The 17,920-nt window shown below is 34.6% G+C and overlaps 1 protein-coding gene across 2 annotated transcripts in view; it reads left to right on the top strand.

Moving 5' to 3' along the window:
* The window catches only part of LOC108686783 (rho guanine nucleotide exchange factor 17), a 56,938-nt gene that overhangs the window by 10,966 nt on the left and 28,052 nt on the right, over positions 1-17,920 (top strand). The window contains exons 2-8 of one of the 2 annotated variants that reach the window (XM_018192248.1): positions 2,740-2,923; positions 4,867-5,526; positions 7,098-7,334; positions 8,690-9,218; positions 11,611-12,072; positions 13,698-14,001; positions 14,650-14,953. In XM_018192248.1, coding sequence (XP_018047737.1) covers positions 2,759-2,923; positions 4,867-5,526; positions 7,098-7,334; positions 8,690-9,218; positions 11,611-12,072; positions 13,698-14,001; positions 14,650-14,953 — 2,661 coding nt within the window. In that variant the 5' untranslated portion in view covers positions 2,740-2,758. Of the gene's footprint in view, positions 1-2,739; positions 2,924-4,866; positions 5,527-5,710; positions 5,773-7,097; positions 7,335-8,689; positions 9,219-11,610; positions 12,073-13,697; positions 14,002-14,649; positions 14,954-17,920 lie in introns of those variants that run through there. The other variant, XM_018192249.1, reaches the window with a different exon arrangement.

The raw sequence follows: 17,920 nt of genomic DNA, 5'->3' as shown, positions 1-17,920 counted from the left end.
TATATATATATATTTATTTTGGATATACGATACTTTATAAATAGTAGAGCAATTCCGGTAAATTTTAGTTGCAACGGTGCCAGGAAGTTAACTTTGTACCGGAAGTTTATTCGGACTAAAAGAAGCTCTTCCGGATTGAAAGGACGATTATACCGAATACATCGGTCCTTCGAGTATTAGCGTAATAATACATGACGCGTGGCGGTGACTTCCGGCACGGCAAAGCGTTCTGTTTGCATTAACGGTGATAATAAATTCGGAGCAGGATTTTATGCAAGGTCTTGCATGTGAATTCCAACGAATTTTCATCCATTATACCTGTCAGCCGCGGTCACGCTTATCTACTTAAATGGACATCCATTAAATGTGATTTCTTTCAACTTCTTGGATATAAATCGCAATTAAATCTGCATTCTTATATTTTTATGTTGAGTTCACGATAAACTTTATTATTTATATAAGAGAGAGTAGTTGTCAGTTAATATCTTCTTAATACCAAATAAGAGCAGAATAATTCCGTAATAAATTCTCGAAAATCAAGTTGTAAATCAGCTTTTTAATTTTTAAATGTATAACATAGTTTAAAAAGTAAAGGCAAATTATAAAATAATCTAACAAAAAAAAATTATAATCTTTGATAATTATTTTTTGAATAAAACATTATTACTGCAAAAAGTGATTTAAATTGTTTAACATTATTTTGATTAAATTAATAATATATTGAGTAAAAGTAATTAATAATATATTGGCTTATAGAAATAATTAAAAATAATTCAAATTGAATATAATTTGACATTATGGATTATATTAAGTATAACTCTACTTCGTTGTTTCATCAAATCGTTATTTTATAACGGAAACGTGGGAGACATATGTAGGTGGCAGATCGAGATTTATGTAGCATAATCACAGTTTTGTTTTAATCACTTGCTTATTTATTCGTGCGTGATAAGCGTCCAGCAGACGATCTGTGAAACTCATTGATTCAGAAAATACTGCGACAATTGCAGACTTTAACAATCAACTGATCTGATGATTAGCAAGCACATCTCCCATTGATCTATGAGTAGAAAACATGCAATTGGCTCATGTCAATATCTCGGAGTTTTAGAAGTGCGTATAAAACGGTATTAAAATAAAATGGGACAACTTTATAATTAAATCGAAGAAAATATTTTTTTAAATATCTATATAAATCGCTTTTATTTATGTATAAATTATTAAAAATTAATGTATGAAAAATTGTCATGATCTGCTATTATACTTGCATTTGTCATATATTAACTAAATCCGTGTTTAAACACTTTAATTTTAAGTCTGAATTTGTTATAAATTCTCACTTGTGTTTTCTTTTTTATGTAAAATTCTTTGATTAAAATACATAATTAGAAAAGAATAATTATGTGAATAATTGTGATGTGTTTCTCACACATTATGTTTATATTGTAAGATTTTGTACTTATTATTACAATTATTCATACCATATTTCATATTATATATTGTTATTTCATATTATACAATACTTATTATTATAATTTTTAAGAGAAAGTTTGAAGTTTTAAATGCTGAAAAAAAAAATAAAAATCTTACAGCATTATGTGAAGGCGGAGATTTATGTAGGGAAAGCCTGTCGGATACAATTTATATTCTATAATTTGGTTTTGACTTTACATAGAAAGAGTTATGGTACACTGGCGCGACAGCGACTTCCGGTTATTTTTTTTTAAAATACGCGTTTTATCGTAAATAATATAGATGTTTTCACGATGCGGTTTATGATTCAATAACGGAATCAATAACAATAACGTATAGCTTAACACAATATAAAAGCCAAAATGTTTTGCCATCTAACTTTTACAGGATGAACATGTATAAAAAAGTTAGAGAAGCAAAAAACTATTAAAATTCTAAGCCTCGATAATACAAACAAGATTATTTTACTTCACGATGTAGACATCACGAAACAAAACTATAAAAATAAATATATCTTATTTTATTTTATAAAAATAGATGCAATTCCTCAAATTACAAAAATAGCAATGTTGCAGAATACGTATACATTATGTTATTTTAAATTCATTTATTTTAAGATCATATTACGTAAAAAATTCGAAAAATAATTATTTGTTATGAATAGTTGTTACGTTTATTGAATCTATTTGTAGAATTGTAGAATCCAAATTTTCGCAAAGGTTTTTTTAACGACCCACAGATTTGCGATCGAAAGATCTCTCTCAGACGTCAGCAGACTTGTTCTCAGATCTGACGAGAGCCAAGAAAGAATTTCGCGGCCGACATTGGTCTTGCAACAGCATGTCGGTGGCCTCGTCGTTTCCGGTATAGCGGTAGTGACTATCTGCGATTCTTTTAATGGCAGTGACTCGCAAATTCTCGCGAGCTTCATTCATCGGCGATGGCGTACGATAAATAAATAAGATGACCGACAGTTATTGAGGAATGCGCGAACGTTCGCAGTAATTTACGCAGCGGCCCGCATTTTGCGTGCGTAAGTGCGTGATGCGTCCGTCGCGTGAGCCGCTTACTCGTAACTCAACTGAGATCGTTAATATCCCGTAGGATGAATCTAGCTCGTTAGTCCTCTCACAAGGTAACCAAGGACAATCCACGTGAACTATAATCTCTTGCGAGGCAAGATTCGTCCTTTTTTTCATTTTATTTTTGCAAGTATCATCCTTCGCTTGATCATCTTTTTAGTTTGTAGCATAATTTGAATTACAGGGTGAAGGAAGGATGAAGAATGCCCCGCGCTGGCGGAGGAGATGGGGGTAGTGGGCCCCAGAGAACGGGAGGGGGTGGCTTTGGAGGATGGCTGGGTGGCGCTGCAAGGGCTATGACGGGTGGAGGAGTCGGTGGTGGATATGTTGTTCTGGGTGGCACCAGATACGGTCTGCGAATCTCTCAGGTATTACACTTTATTTTATTCTAAAACGTCTTCCTAGAAATATCAGATTACAATATAATATAATACAACATATTACATATACAATGTAATATAAAGAAATTAGAAGTTCAAAAATCTTTTTTGATATTCAAGAAATATATTACCGTTGGACATTTATATTCTATACGAAAAAAGTTATATTTTTCTATTTTATTTTAATTATTTGTAGTCATAATCACTTTCTGTTTTTAGATAAAATTAAATATAATTCAGAATAATATTAATAAAAAAAAGTATATAAAATATTTTTGTCTTATTTAAAAATTAAAATTAAAAAAAACATTAAAAATTAGACTCCTAGAGAGCAGAATATTTTTATGCAAAAAAAATTTGCAACATTTTCTTCTTAAATCGGCTATTCCCTTTGAACTTCGTTTGGTAACGACCTTTGATTGCCTTGCTACAAGAGCGATCTGCGACAACAAAATTAAGACGTCGAAGGACCTAAATTTAGAAAGCAATCATACAAATAGAATCCGCCAGTCACTGACTTAAGCCGATTTTGAAGTGACTCTTCAACTCTCGTCTCTACCACTCTTTCTGACTTTTCGCCTTCCTTTTCACGGTTTGTCCGCGGAATAATAAGCACCATTGACGTCATAACAGCACGTACAGTTGACGTGAATCTCATGTGACACATTCGCTCGCCGTTATCTGCCAAATTTTATCCGAGACTTGTATAAATTGCCGTTATTTATCCATGTGAATGGATGATATTATCAATTCCGTGATTTTTGAAAATATTATCTTGGACTTGATATAAAAAAGATTTGCTAGAATTATTTAGAAGTGACGCGGTAAAGAAGATTTACGAAATGCGAAATGTGTCCTCAGAAAAAGTACGCTTGCTTGTACGTCATTTTCTTGTAAGTTTAAAAATACGAGATACATTTGAGACAGCGCGGAGGACAGAATACCCCTAAGTTAAGGGACATGAGAGAAATGAAAGGAAACGAAAGCGACGCATTGGCGCAGACGGAAAAATAAGGTAGATATAAGGAGTGTCTGTGAAAGACATAGCGAATAAGTAACAAAGATATATGAGGTATCCTGAAGAGAAAAGTCAGTAGCATAATTGTATTTTCAAAAGAATTTAGCAACAATTTTTCTTCGGTATTTAATTTGAATCTTTTACCTCAACATTTTTAGTTCCTAAATTGAAACATCTAAATAAGATTATTTTTAATAAATGAAGCATATGATGCTTAGCATTTTGATTTTATGAATCACTTTGAAAAAATGAAATGGCGAATGATGAAGCATACATATCTTACTTTTGAAATATTTCATTTATCTGACATTTTTTTTTAAATGAACTATTAAAAGTTTCTTTTATTATAAGAATATTCTATAGTTACAAAAGAAAATATAAATAATTATTTTTTCTAAAAAGAAAAATCAGATAAAAATTTAAGATTCAAAAATAATTAAAATAAATCGAGCAAATTTTCTTTAAATTATAAAATTATATTGTTAAATATAAACATTATCTTTATTATACAATATATAAACTGTTTTATACATATAGCATTCATTTTTATACGAAAATAAGTTTTCAATTTCAGGTATTTTTTGCAAAAACTATAATACCTGATACATCCTTAACTCTTCGTCCCTGAATATATATATTTATATATAAATTTTTCATTAAATCGAAAACAATATACAGGTCTGCTGTTTCAATATCGAAGTGATAATTCAGTGAAAGAAATAATGAAATTAGTTGGTGGAAGTAGAGGAAGAGAGAAATAGTAGTATAAACATGTACTGTTACTTAGAAACATTACTTAGATTACGTTACTTAGAAATGAACACAATATATATCATGTGGCTTGGAATGAAAGGGTTAAGCGACGATGAGAATTGCTTTAGAAAGAATTGAAAAGTATTTGTATCTGTTTCAGGAAAACCTGCCACCGACAGTCAACTCCAGAGAGGAATCGCAGGAGCGCCGGCGAAAGCGGAATTCGCGCGAGAGCGACTCGCGGGAGCGGCTGACCGAGAGACCGGTGACGGAAAAACAGCCAATCGATCTAGCGGCCAGCATCGCCGATTGCTGTTGCATCGGTCCGCGATCACGTCTTCCGCTGCCTCGGATACCACCAGCGATCATGTCTTCGATGACGACAGCAGCATCGTCCGCGTCGTCATCGTCGGCATCCTCGGCATCGTGCCCTTCGATCGTCACCGGTGGTTATCCGTCCAGGGAAATCGCTAGCGACTACTCGTCGTCTCTTCCTGCTTCTACCACGAGCGTCGCAGAGACGACGCCGACGCTCGCTAATAATAGTCGCGGCGCGGTGCAAACATCGGTGGGGAACATCGGCAGCACCAGCCAGCAGCAGCAGCAGCAGCAACAGCAGCCACACTACCACTATTACCAGCAGCATTATCCACAAGCAGCCGTGGCGGCGGTAACATCGTCGTACTCGCCACCGACGACGACGCCGTGCTCACCCTCGACGTCGCTCGGCTACTCGTCCGGCGTCCCGACGACGACGCAGACCGTCTCCGTACCGCGGCAGCTCGCGCAGTGGACGAAGCATCAGACGCTCAAGCTGCAGGTACTTGCTTCATCGATCGCGTGTCAAAATCGATCGTTTATTAGTTCAATTAGTCATTTTAATTCTTCATCGTTTCGTTGCCCGCGAGTGGATTATTGTTTCAAGATGATTATTCAATCGCGTTTTTTCATAATTTCCGCGGGATTCGAGTTTCGCGCGTAGACTCGGTAAGGTGCAAAAGGTGATTACAAGAGATACAAAGTGGAGTGGCTTAGGTCTGGAAGATTTTGTGTCAGCAGCCCCGAGGTAGGTCTCAAGGTCACCGCTAGGAACTTAATCTCTTCAAGGACACGATAAATTCTATTGACAGCAGGCTTGAGAAATTACTTTAATCTTTGAGGCACATTTTATCAGAAATGATTATTGTTTTTAAGGAAATTTTAATTTCCTTTTTTCTTTATGATCAAAGAAATCAATTAAAACTTTTACTTGAAAGAAAAATGATATTCTTTTAATAAATGTTATGCCTTTTTCTTCAAACAGAATAAACTCTAACAAAATCTTTTGTGTCAAAAAGAATTTTCGAATTTTTTATTATAGTACGATAAAAATATTTAATACCTGTTAATTATAACCTAACTTTATTTATATTTGAAGAAACTTTACAATCAAATTAAGTGCTTTTTTTCATGGACGAATTTTTCTTTTGAATTTTACGAAACTGTCAACGCAATCTTCACCTCGAAACACTCGCGGTTTCATCGCTCGAAGAAAATTCATCCGCTTGCAGAGAGGCGTGCCAAAATTCACGCTTGATCTTTCTGCACGTTCGAGCAACTTTTCTTCCTTTGCTTTTTAAAATCGTGCACTCGCGTGATCGCTTGATTTTTGGCTCACCTCATGCCTTAGCGTCGCGTCACGCCGAAAGGGAAAAGATAAAGATGAACGACGAAAATAGAATATTGCTTCTTCTTTGACTAGACACTTATGTACGCGTACGTATGAACTTTCGATGTGCTATTAGATCTACTATTTTACACATTTGCCCACATAATATACTCCGTATTATTACCATACATCCGTACATTCTTACAAGAATAATGTATGTTTTTCTTGTATTGATAAAAAATACTTGCAAAGCAACTATTCATTTACTTGATTTCTTATGTTTTGCATGTACATAAATAACAAAACTAAATAACATGTAATTTTCTGAAAATTAAGAAAAAAGTCTTATCTAATTAAAAACCATATTATCTTCAATACTATCTTACTTTTAAATAAATATTCTAGATGAGTTATAATGAGAGTCATCTAAGAACGACTTTCTATTTATTAGAATAACTCTCAATGTATGTCATATATATAAATGTCAATATATAAATGATTTATCAATAGATATTTTGCTACTAATTGGCGAAAGATTAATAATTTGATTTTGTCAAGCCTTGCCTTGATATTAGTTTAAATATCATTGAAAATAAATATATCAGAAAATAAATAAATCGGATAATGGAAAATAAATATAGGATTATTTGTTTTACTGTCTTTGGCTTCATTCGTATCTTAATTTCTCACACATTGAAATTATTACAAGCCATGAGATTTATTCTCCTCTTATCTGGCTGTAGGAACCAGCAGTGATAGCGGTGGACCGATTGCACAGGTTTCGATGGAGCGGGGGCGGAGGAGGAAGTGGCAAGAAATCCTCTTCCGGCCCCCGCAGTGAGAAGGCTGAGCGCCTTCGTGAGCTCACCGAGAAGCTCAAGGGACCAGCACCGATTCCGCCACCCAGAAGACCATCGCGAGTACAGGCATCCTCCCCTCCTTCTAGCGGATACCAGCCGTCGTCTCAAAATTATCCACAGGTGAGGAATTCCAACGTCATGGTGACGAGAGCTTGACGTCTATTACTACGCATGAACGAATGATATTTTACACAACTGAACGTTTTTTATACTTTTGAACGTTCACTATTGCCAAGAAAAAGAATAACTATTTATTTTTAATATTTGAACATTATTGCAAAATTAGATGTACGAAAAAATTAATAATCTGTGATACTTAGTACAACAATTTTTTAAAATATCATCTCAATAAGTAAAAAAAATTAGAATAAATATAATATGATTTTTCAATATTACAAACATATAAAAGAGATACTCTTTTATTATATTTATAATTGTAGAAAACATCTTTACATTGTTTGTTAAAAATAATGATATTATATTAGGATGGAATATTTATTTGTTATTATTAAATTTTTGTAGATATGCATACAAATTAAAAGAATCTTTATCTTCCTTCAATTTGTAATATTTAAAGGCATTAAAAGAAAAATATAAATTATACCGAATATTTGAAATATTTAATTTTTATTTTGAGAGAAATAAAAACGAGTTGCAAATACAATATATCGAGACAGATTTTATAGAATATAGTTAAAGCATTGACTTCTTATTAATGTCAATGTCTATCTTGTCCCTCATTCTGAGAAGAGTTTTGCTGAACTTCACGATTCGCGAGACTTCTTTATCATTATTTCGCTGAATTCAGTGCATACTAAGGCGTATATAAATGATCGTTATCTCGTAAACTACAGCGTTTCACGATTGTTATTCCGGTCCTTATAATTTTTCATACCTTAAATTTCTATTATTTTACTACCTTCAATAAAATTGCTATAATAATAATATTATTACTTGCAAGAAGAATTATTGTACATGATATTAATCTACATATTGAGTTACGCAAATTTCAATAACATTTAATTTACGATGATACTTTAATCGTGCATAATGCATAAATATTCTCTGATTTATCGTCTACATGGCATTAAATATTTAATTGAAATTTACCACAAATATAATGTATATGTAATTCGAACGAGGAATTTTTGGCAGATTTAATCTCTTTAGACCTTGTGACATTATAATGTATCTAATATGCATCAAATTTGAAGACATCGTTAAAATTATTTAATTCTATCGACATCCTCTGAGATTAAACGTACATATAATAATATACGTGTTGGGAAAATAGTCAAAATTTTGAACAAAATTATTTTTTAGTATGAATTACTTATATTAATTACTTATATTAATATGCTCTTCAATTGAATTAAAAAACTTTTTTTTTAACATAATTCCATTCGAAATTAGATCTGAAGGAATTAATTTGACGCAATATAAAGCCAGATTAATTTTTTGCTTGTTTTTCTCAGACGGGCTCAAATCCAAGTTCTGGCCGTTTCGAGGGTCGCTCATCTCATCGCAGTTATACATACAACGAGGATAACCATCATGGTAATAACAATCAGCAATTTCAGCAGCATCAGCAACAGCAACAAGAAAATCCAAAGACGATGGTCCGCAGTGAGAGTGTCAGTGAAGAGTGTCTCAGTGATCGCTCGGGAAACAGTGTATACCGGAAGCCATGCCACGACTCGAGGAAGACTTCGAGATCAGGCTCGAGACCAGAGAGAAACAGTGATGACGTCAGTGACCTCAGGAGCAAACCGAATGCCAGTGCGGAGACGGCGAAACACTTGAGACAGTACAGTGATTCCGTGGTGGACAGTGCTACGAGTGTAGACGATTTGTGCGATAACCTGAACGCTGCTTCTGTTAGCGGCAACGAAGGGGAAGCCCGGGATGCCGTCACTAGGCTGGAGCCGCGTGGGCTGCTTGCCTTTCACAGGTCCGGCGCGCCCTACAGGAGTGCCTCCTTCGGCCAGGTGGACTTTAATCAAGGTAAGCTTCCGTATGCTGCAGAGATTTGCAGGCTGAGCTCATTAGAGGCGTCTTGCGAGCTAGGCTTAATTAAACCAATTACAGCAAGATTGATATGCAGATTGCGTTTACTGTAAGATTTACTCTATCGGCATCATGTTAAGCAGAAAGGAAATCGAAGATGTCCTCACGTGCGATTAAGTAGAGTTCTTTGGCTATATAGTTTGGTCGAATATTTGAAAAATAAAATGTTATTTTTGAATATTTGACTATAATGCGGACAATGCTATTTTCATCCTCGAAGTTCTTCTCTTAATCCACGATCTACACGTGTCTTCGTAAGATACTTTTGGAAACGCGGAACTAAACGCCACGGTGACAGTCTTGTATTAGGTTTCAACCCTGAACTACATACCGCAGTAGTTTAGGTTGCATAATGGAAGACTAGAAATAAGAAAAGCACAAGTGCAGCTGTCAACAAGGTTCGAAATTCTAATGACAGTAATAGTATTTGATATCCTTGATCTGTATATGCGTACTATCTGCTTAGATTGTCACAAGGTTCCAATCGCTTCGCGATATATTTATATCTTTAAAAAGAATTTTTTATACGTCCTCAATATAAGACTAAATCCGAGACTATTTTACTGAGATAAATGAAAAAGGAAAAGATAGTTCTTACACAAATTTATCAGTACAATAATTTGATTGTATCTTTTTGTAAAGATTAAAAACGATTTTATTACTAAATATTAAATTAATTTAAAATTAACTTAAATTAATTTATATTTATTACAAATATATTATTTAAAATAATAACAGTTATAAAAATAATAACAGTTCATATAATTTAAATAACAATATATAAAAGTGAGCAAATATTGTGACGATACCAAAAGCATGAAAAAGCGACGCCTCATTGATAAGCCGGAAACACTTTACACTTCCGCAGCAACAAATCTTTTCAGACACCTTTTACGCACGAAAGACGAGCTGCGAGGACAGATAACCAGGTGTTCTGAAATATCGTTGCCAGAACTCTTCTGTGTTTGCCCAAATCTCTTTACGCGAGCGGACGTAGAAGTCAAATCTACTTATCTGACTTTTCTGTTTATGTACAGAGCTTGAATAAATTTTATTTGTTCATGATATGTGTTCAATGCAGGCTGCATTTTTTGTAATTATTATTTTAACTTGGAATTTCTAATTTATCTTGAGTATTTGCAATTGTAATTAACTATCCAATAAAATGTACTCAAATTTATACGATTTTAATTATTAAAAAATCAACGAAAATATGGAAAAATATCCATTTATAACGATTTGGTTCTTTTAATGTTGAATTTATATTTTTCATAATTCTATCTTTTTAAAAACAGTAAATAATGATCTCTATGCTTATAAATAGTAAATCAACAGTAAATAAACGTCATAATTAGCAAAACATTGTTCTTGATTTAGAATGTTGAAAGTAAAATTTGGCAAAATCGCATTGATTTATTTCCACAGTTTAATTGTACAGAATAAAATTTTCTATCATACATGTCTTAATCGGTTAAGCACGTTCCGTGAAACTCCGCCAATGAAGTGCGCGCTTCTTCTCGTGATCTCTCATCTCGCACAGTCTGTTTGTTATTATTGGAATGGTCCTCCACCTCCTCGGCCTAAGAGCACTGCCAAACTTACGTGACACTCGAGGAGGTAATTAGAATTTTCTCTCTACGTCTCTCGTCTTCTCTCATGACCGAGAGGCGGTTTCACTATTGCTTGGTGCAAGAGTACTCAAATTAGTTGTTATCGAAAACGCTCGTAATATGCATCTCTGGAATACATCAGTCGAAAGCTATCTGTAGAGGTCCACTTGAATTTGTTCTGAAAGTTTTTTTTTAATGCAGTTAACAGTATAATGTACAAATAGTAGCAGTATGTTCACGTATTTTGGACTAAAATCTAAATCTGTCTTATATCTTTTCTATTATTTACTTCTCCATTTTTTTTACTTCTAAAAAAAAGTTTTGTCATAATTTATTTGTATTATTACTATTCGAAAAAAATATTTTATTAAATTTAGTAATAATACATTCTATTTTTTTTTACTTTTTGAAGCTTTATAAGAATTAAAAATCTTCTCTACATATAAGATAATATATAGATTCTAGAATTGATATATAGATTCTAGAATTGATTATTTTATTGCAATGAACGTAATAATTTTTATTCTGTATTATCCAGGTGGATTTTCTATTTACCATATAATTACATTAATTTTACAATATTAATATTGGTTCTTATAAATATTGGTTCTTATAAATATGATTCGTGTAATATTTTTTTGTTAAATACTGTAAAAATACTTTGAAATAGAACAGATGTATAAAAATAAACTTTCTAACCATTCGTAATTTTCTGCAAGATGCAGATTTTACTTTCAGCGCAAACTCGCACTTTCCTCTTCCAGCGAATCGGCAGAAAACTCAACCGATCGTAACATCTAATCGCTCCGAAACCAAAGACATTCGAGCGAGCACGTTACCTCGTCGTCGGGGTGATGTCACTCCAGGTACCACGACACCTCAAAACAGCCCCAATCGACAGAGTCCAAGGACATCGACGCCCAGCGTTGACAGCGCCGTCGGCTCTGCCGAAGGTCTGGGTGTTTCTCAGCAAGGAAATCACGAGGAGATTCGACCTAGAAGTGATGGTTCAGACAGTCTGGCAACTTCCAGTGCACTCACCAGTCCAGAACCACTAGTTCCGGAGACGAATCAAATTGAGCCCAGGGTTGAAACGGACGCGCCCACTGTTGAACTCGTTGGTCACGAGACCGTGTATCCTATCGTCGAAGGAAACATCGTGGAGGAAACCATTCAAAAAGGTGAGATTTTGAGAATAAAAATATTTATCAATATGGCATATAATATTTATTATTATTATTTGCTATATATAGATCTTAATATCATAAAATTACAACTGCCTTTAATTTAAGAAAAAGAGATTGAGAAAAAATATATTTTCATAATTGTTAGAAATATACTTTATTTATGTTCTATTTTATTTTATTATTTAGAGGAAGAAATTATACTTTCTACAATCGATGTTCGTTTTTCAACAATTAGAGTTTATTATTTTGTTATATCATTATATCATTATATTTTATATTTTACTTAGAGTTTTATTTATTATTATTACATTAATTTCTAATTTCCATATTATTTTAATAAAAAGAATCGCGTGTGCTTTTCTTAGTACATCTTAGCGTAATCTCGAAGAAAAGAAAAGCAAAGTTTCCCCTCACGATAGTGGCTCGATTGTATGCATGAGAGAGATATCTCAGTAGGATATAAAACGGAAATACACTCGCGTGGGAGTCCACGAGTGCGCGAGCGAAATCTGCTCACCCGAATTTCTCGCGCGGCGTTGCTCATCGCGAGGAAACAACGGCAGGAAGCGAACGATGAACAAGGCGATGAAACGATAGTCGCGACGACTTCCTCGTGATACTGTCGTCATCAGTTGAGAAATTCGCGTCGGTTTATCATTTATTGTGAATAGAGCGTGGTTCTAACCATATGAAGGCGGTCGTATGTGAAGTCATCAATGAAGATGGCTATAACTCAATGACGCTCAAACGTCTATTTCCAACTCTGGCACCCACCGTTCTGAAAATAGTGCCGGCGCAAAATAACATGAAACTTGCGTGCACCTTTGTACCCGTGCTCCTGTCGATGCACCCAAAATAGTCCTCGTTCTCTCCAACGTTTCCCGACCCCCGCATTATGCTTTATCCATCGTCTCTGACATCGTGATATATATAATATGAACTTGATTTGATTCCATGTTAATAAATTCTGTTCTTCTGTAGGCAATAAATTCTAATGCTATTTCTTTAATTCAATTGGGAGAAAAATTAAAATGACTTTGCAATTAAACTCAATATTGTTAAATTTAATCATTAGTGGTCTTTTAATCTAAAGTTTAAGAAAAATTGAGACACATGTTTAAAATTATTTTATAAATGATATACATACACAAACAAATTAATTTTTTATAATATATTAAAAAAAATTTGCTTCTTACAAATTAAATAAAGATCACTTTTATATAGTATTAGAGGCGGATAAAAACGTAAGAAGGATTGTAGGACTTAGAGCTAATAAATTTTCGGCTTCTTAGCAGAAGTATAATCAAGTCAGAAGATATGCGCCTAAGAGAACGCCTAAGAGTTTACTTCTGTTTTTATATTCTAGTCTTAAAATATATATCTTAAAATATAATCTTTAACTATACAAACGTTTCGAATCAAATTCACCGTATAACTTTAAACAATATATTTGCTTTATTGTGAAAATTTGAAGTTTGGAGTTTAAGTTTCGTTAGTTTCAATATAAATTCCTATTTTTCTAATTGTATTACTGATATTACTAGAAATATATCAATATTAATCAATTTTAGTATAAATAGGCGATTAAGAATGACAGACTCGTGAAAATGACTTTTTAGAAACCAGGATAGAACCGCACGAGGTGATCATCACACCACCTCCGGAGGAGCCGCGACTGAGTCAAGCGAGCGAAGGCAGCGAGGCGCCGAGCGAGACGCCCTCGGAGGCGTCCTCGCCATCCGGCAAAGCGAGACGATATCGGGGAGACACTAGCAAGAGGAGGAAGGGCGTGTACATAACTCAATGGCCAGAGCCTTTGGACGCGGACAGGAACAAGCTGTCGGCTCAGAGCAGCGAGGAGAGAGACGAGCCACCTGCGACGCCCAGCGACCTGTCCGACTGCGAGGGCCACACGCCTCGAAGGTAATCGGAGAACTTACCCATCGAAATAGAACGGAAGTGCGCCTGACATGAACACGCAACGATTTAACATATTCTTTTTCCATTCTTGCGTTAATAATAACCTTAGCAAGGCAGTTTCGAAGTTTTATATGTAAAGCAAAGATAATCTTTACGTTTCAATTGTTTCGATTTGGCTTCTTTTAAGAAAGAATTCTTTTATGGAATTCACATTTTAATATTTTTGAACTTTAAAAGCATTTGAAAAGTTTTTCATAAACCATACACACAAATGTGTAACATTTAGAAAATTCTCTTTTATTTTTTGAAAATATAAACTTATACGTTTCTTCATATTTAGTTCATGTAACAGTTTTATGTAATATTTTTGAACTTTAAAAAATTTGAGAAGATTTGTCATCAGTCACAACCACACACACACACACACACACACACACACACAAACATAACATGTAACATTTAGAAAATTCTCACTTATTTTTTGAAAATATAAACTTATTCTTATCAAAATGTTAATTGAAATGAAATGTTTCTTCATATTTATATAGTTCAAAAATTTTGATTTCACCGAAAGCTTTTGTTCAAATCCTTAATGTACATATCACTTACAGATATCTGTAAATATTAATATTTTCTTCTTTTTACATTAAGGTACAGCAAGAGGCCCCTTCGCGGACCCTACGGACAGATGCTGGAAGCCGAGATGGCGAAACCGCGTACTACCGATATCGCGCTCGAAGAAGGTCTTCGTCCTCGTAGAAAGATCTCTGCAAATCTCTCATACAACGCGAGCAGCAATAACAACAGCGGTTCCGAGCCGCCCACGCCTTGCCACCATCGGACGACCTCCAGTCCGACCAAACTCGAGGGACTTCCGGGGCCGAGTCCTGAGCTGCTCGCGGAGCTGCTGAGAGGGTCCTCGGAGAGGGTGGCTCGCGCACCGGCGCATCGAAACGTGAGTCAGAGATTATCTTGCTTCGATATAAATTGCCGGTTACAATGCCCCGGCTACATTTCGTCCATTTTTCGCGATATGACCGAGATAAGAGCAAGGGAGGACCGTAAAGTATCCGCACGATTCAGCAGTGCAGCGCATTTGTTATCGAGACATTTGATGCACAATGCACGCTCCTTTTGATTAATGAACAAGCGAGTTCCTCGGAAAATTTTTTCTTGCACGTTATACGATATTATTACATCAAGGTTTTGTATAAAGTAAATGCGGTTATTTATTTTAAATTATTTTATGAGATATTCTAAAGTTATGAAATTTATTGAATCGTTTGTTTAAAAGTTAATTTTTGAACAATAAACATAAAAAGATAATTAATTATATTATTCATTCATTTAATATTCTTGTAATATCATTCTTCTCTGTAGGAGAGAAGTAATTTATTTATATCCTACTTTGAATCATGAATATGACTGACTGGTTCTCGTCGACAAATACTTCATGTTAAACGTATAAATCTCGAGAAGAGACGGTCACATTTCGCTCTAAATGCGTGGCATGAATACGAGCCAAAGAATTCTGACTCCGCTTCTTCCTCGAATTTCGCTTCTTTTCTAAATATCGTACAAAGACGCTGATCGCAGGCTTATCTCCCTGTATCGCTGACTCGTGCATCAGCGTTGTAACATCTGGCCGAGAGGCCACGCAAAGGTAAGCGCCGGTAAACTGAAATCTACAGTCCAAGCGAAACGAATAGTTGTGCTGGCGTTCGCGCGCTTGTTCGACTACACGCCGAAAACATAATCTAATAATAATATACGGCCATATTTCTCAGATGAGTCCATGCCTTGGCCAGTGCACTCGACGTTAGTATAGAGTCCCTATACGATTCTGGCACAGCGGGGGCGTGTACGTAGATATTCCTGGCGGGTTAGGCGTACCTGGGGACCGACCGGTCCTCAACATCAATGCGATGATTCGCCACGATCGTCTTGGCGCAATCTCCGCGACCTTGCGCGGTATATACTGTTATCATCCTACCTTGAAACAGTTTTGGTTTTTTTTCTGTAGATTTCTTCAACAAATCTGTTTTATTTATCAGCAAAACTCAATTATATTTTTGCTATACATTAAAAAAAAATTGAATTAATACATTTTTTTATGTAAAACAATATATTCTGAAAGTATTTCTAACGATATAAAAGTTCAGCGAAATTAATAAAGAAATTAATGAAGAAATGATTAGGGATTTAAATTAGAATAGAGAATTATATTATTTTTTTAATTATTTTTAAATTATTTTTTAAATTAAAAATAATGTGACATTGTTTAAGAAAAGCGTAATAATCAAAGTAAAAAATTCCGCGTTGGAATGTTCTCTGCTATTGAATTCTATTTCACGAGATAACTCACTCTATTTACTAATTCTATTTGCAAATTATGTCAGATTAAATTAGATTTAAGCGACATCGAAGGATAACATCGAAGGACTTTCCGAAATTATGTCTAAACATTTTCGATGATTTTATAAGTTTGCACCGTTTCTCTGGTATATTTCGTGGTAGAACTTTACACAATTCTGATGTGCTTATGCAATGCACGCGTCCTCTACGTTTGCCGTTTAGAAAGAACAACTAAGAACCGCGGGCTCGTTTTATCCATGAGTCCTTGGTAGCCGCAAATATATCACTTAAAGATGTCGCCATAACTTAGTCACGTTCTCCATGCCGATTAGAAGTCAAACGAATCCTCACGATGCAGTCAATTTGTTCGTGATCGTAGATCGTAGGGTATTGAGCGTGAAATGTTAAAACGTTTGTAGCTATCAGTAATAAAGTTCAATTGATTTTATAGTGTTTCAATGTTATTTGCTAAACGTAACACGTGAGAACTTCTAAATTTAAGAAAACTGAAATAGAAATGTGTGTTTCGTAAATTTTACTGAGATTACGCTGAAAAGTTAGAGCCGCCAAATGTTCATATTTTTTATTAAATTATATTTTACTTATTACATTAAATTAGGCACCGATTTCAATCATTTCCGCGTCGATTCCCAGAAAGCCCTTATATTAATATATAAATATTATATTTAAATTTATTATTTAAAAATGTATGGCAATCTGAAATAGAAATAATGTAATTTAAATGTAATTTCATCTAAAATGAATCGTAAGTAAAAAGGTCACGTAAAAAAATTATAGGAGGTTGAAAAGATTATTTCTATTCACGTGCCATATTAAAAATAGATTCGCAGATATGCAGTCGATTTAACAACGAGGAATGCATTTCTCCTTAGCGGAGGAGATATTCCATGAATTTCTTTGCTAAGATTTAAAGCACGACTGAATTTTAATACGAATGATGCGGACGAAGATTAATGAGGATTTTCGAAGAATTTATATCGTATTGCGACGATACACACACGGCGGAAATTAGTCACGGTGAAAGAAAGCAAAGTTGTGTCTGCTGAGAGAAAGCAGAATTGTTTATGACGCAAAGTGGAATGCATTTACCTCGATATCTCTGTGTCCGCCAGTTATAGTCATCGCGACGAGCGGGATATTCGCGAATATCCTTGGAGACGTTTTTATATTTGCAACGCGAGACGGAAACATGCGCCGATATCCAAAGGTATCAATTGTGCATTTGTACGCAGTCGCGTTTTCATCGGAGAGAGAGCAGTGAACTATTTCTTCCGCGAAGAGACCTTCCGTCGACGTCATGTTTACCGTTGACGTCACTACGCCCAGGCATCGTGAATTTTGCGTTCCATTCATGAAATCTCCGAGAGCGGAGAATGACGTAATACTAAACACCTACCGTCGTGTAAAGCTCACAAAAACTCATTGTTGAGTATTTTATATAAGAATCTTTTCAATGTTTTACTATTACACAAAATCCAGTCTTATTTTTGTAATACATCGACTGTACATTTCGCATTTTTATCAGATAATTATTACGAAAAAATAC

This window comes from Atta colombica, unplaced genomic scaffold (genome assembly GCF_001594045.1).
Source record: "Atta colombica isolate Treedump-2 unplaced genomic scaffold, Acol1.0 scaffold189, whole genome shotgun sequence".
Classification (NCBI taxonomy): domain Eukaryota; kingdom Metazoa; phylum Arthropoda; class Insecta; order Hymenoptera; family Formicidae; genus Atta; species Atta colombica.
The sequence above is the reverse complement of the archived record's forward strand: the minus strand, read 5'-3'. Positions and strand labels throughout refer to the sequence as shown.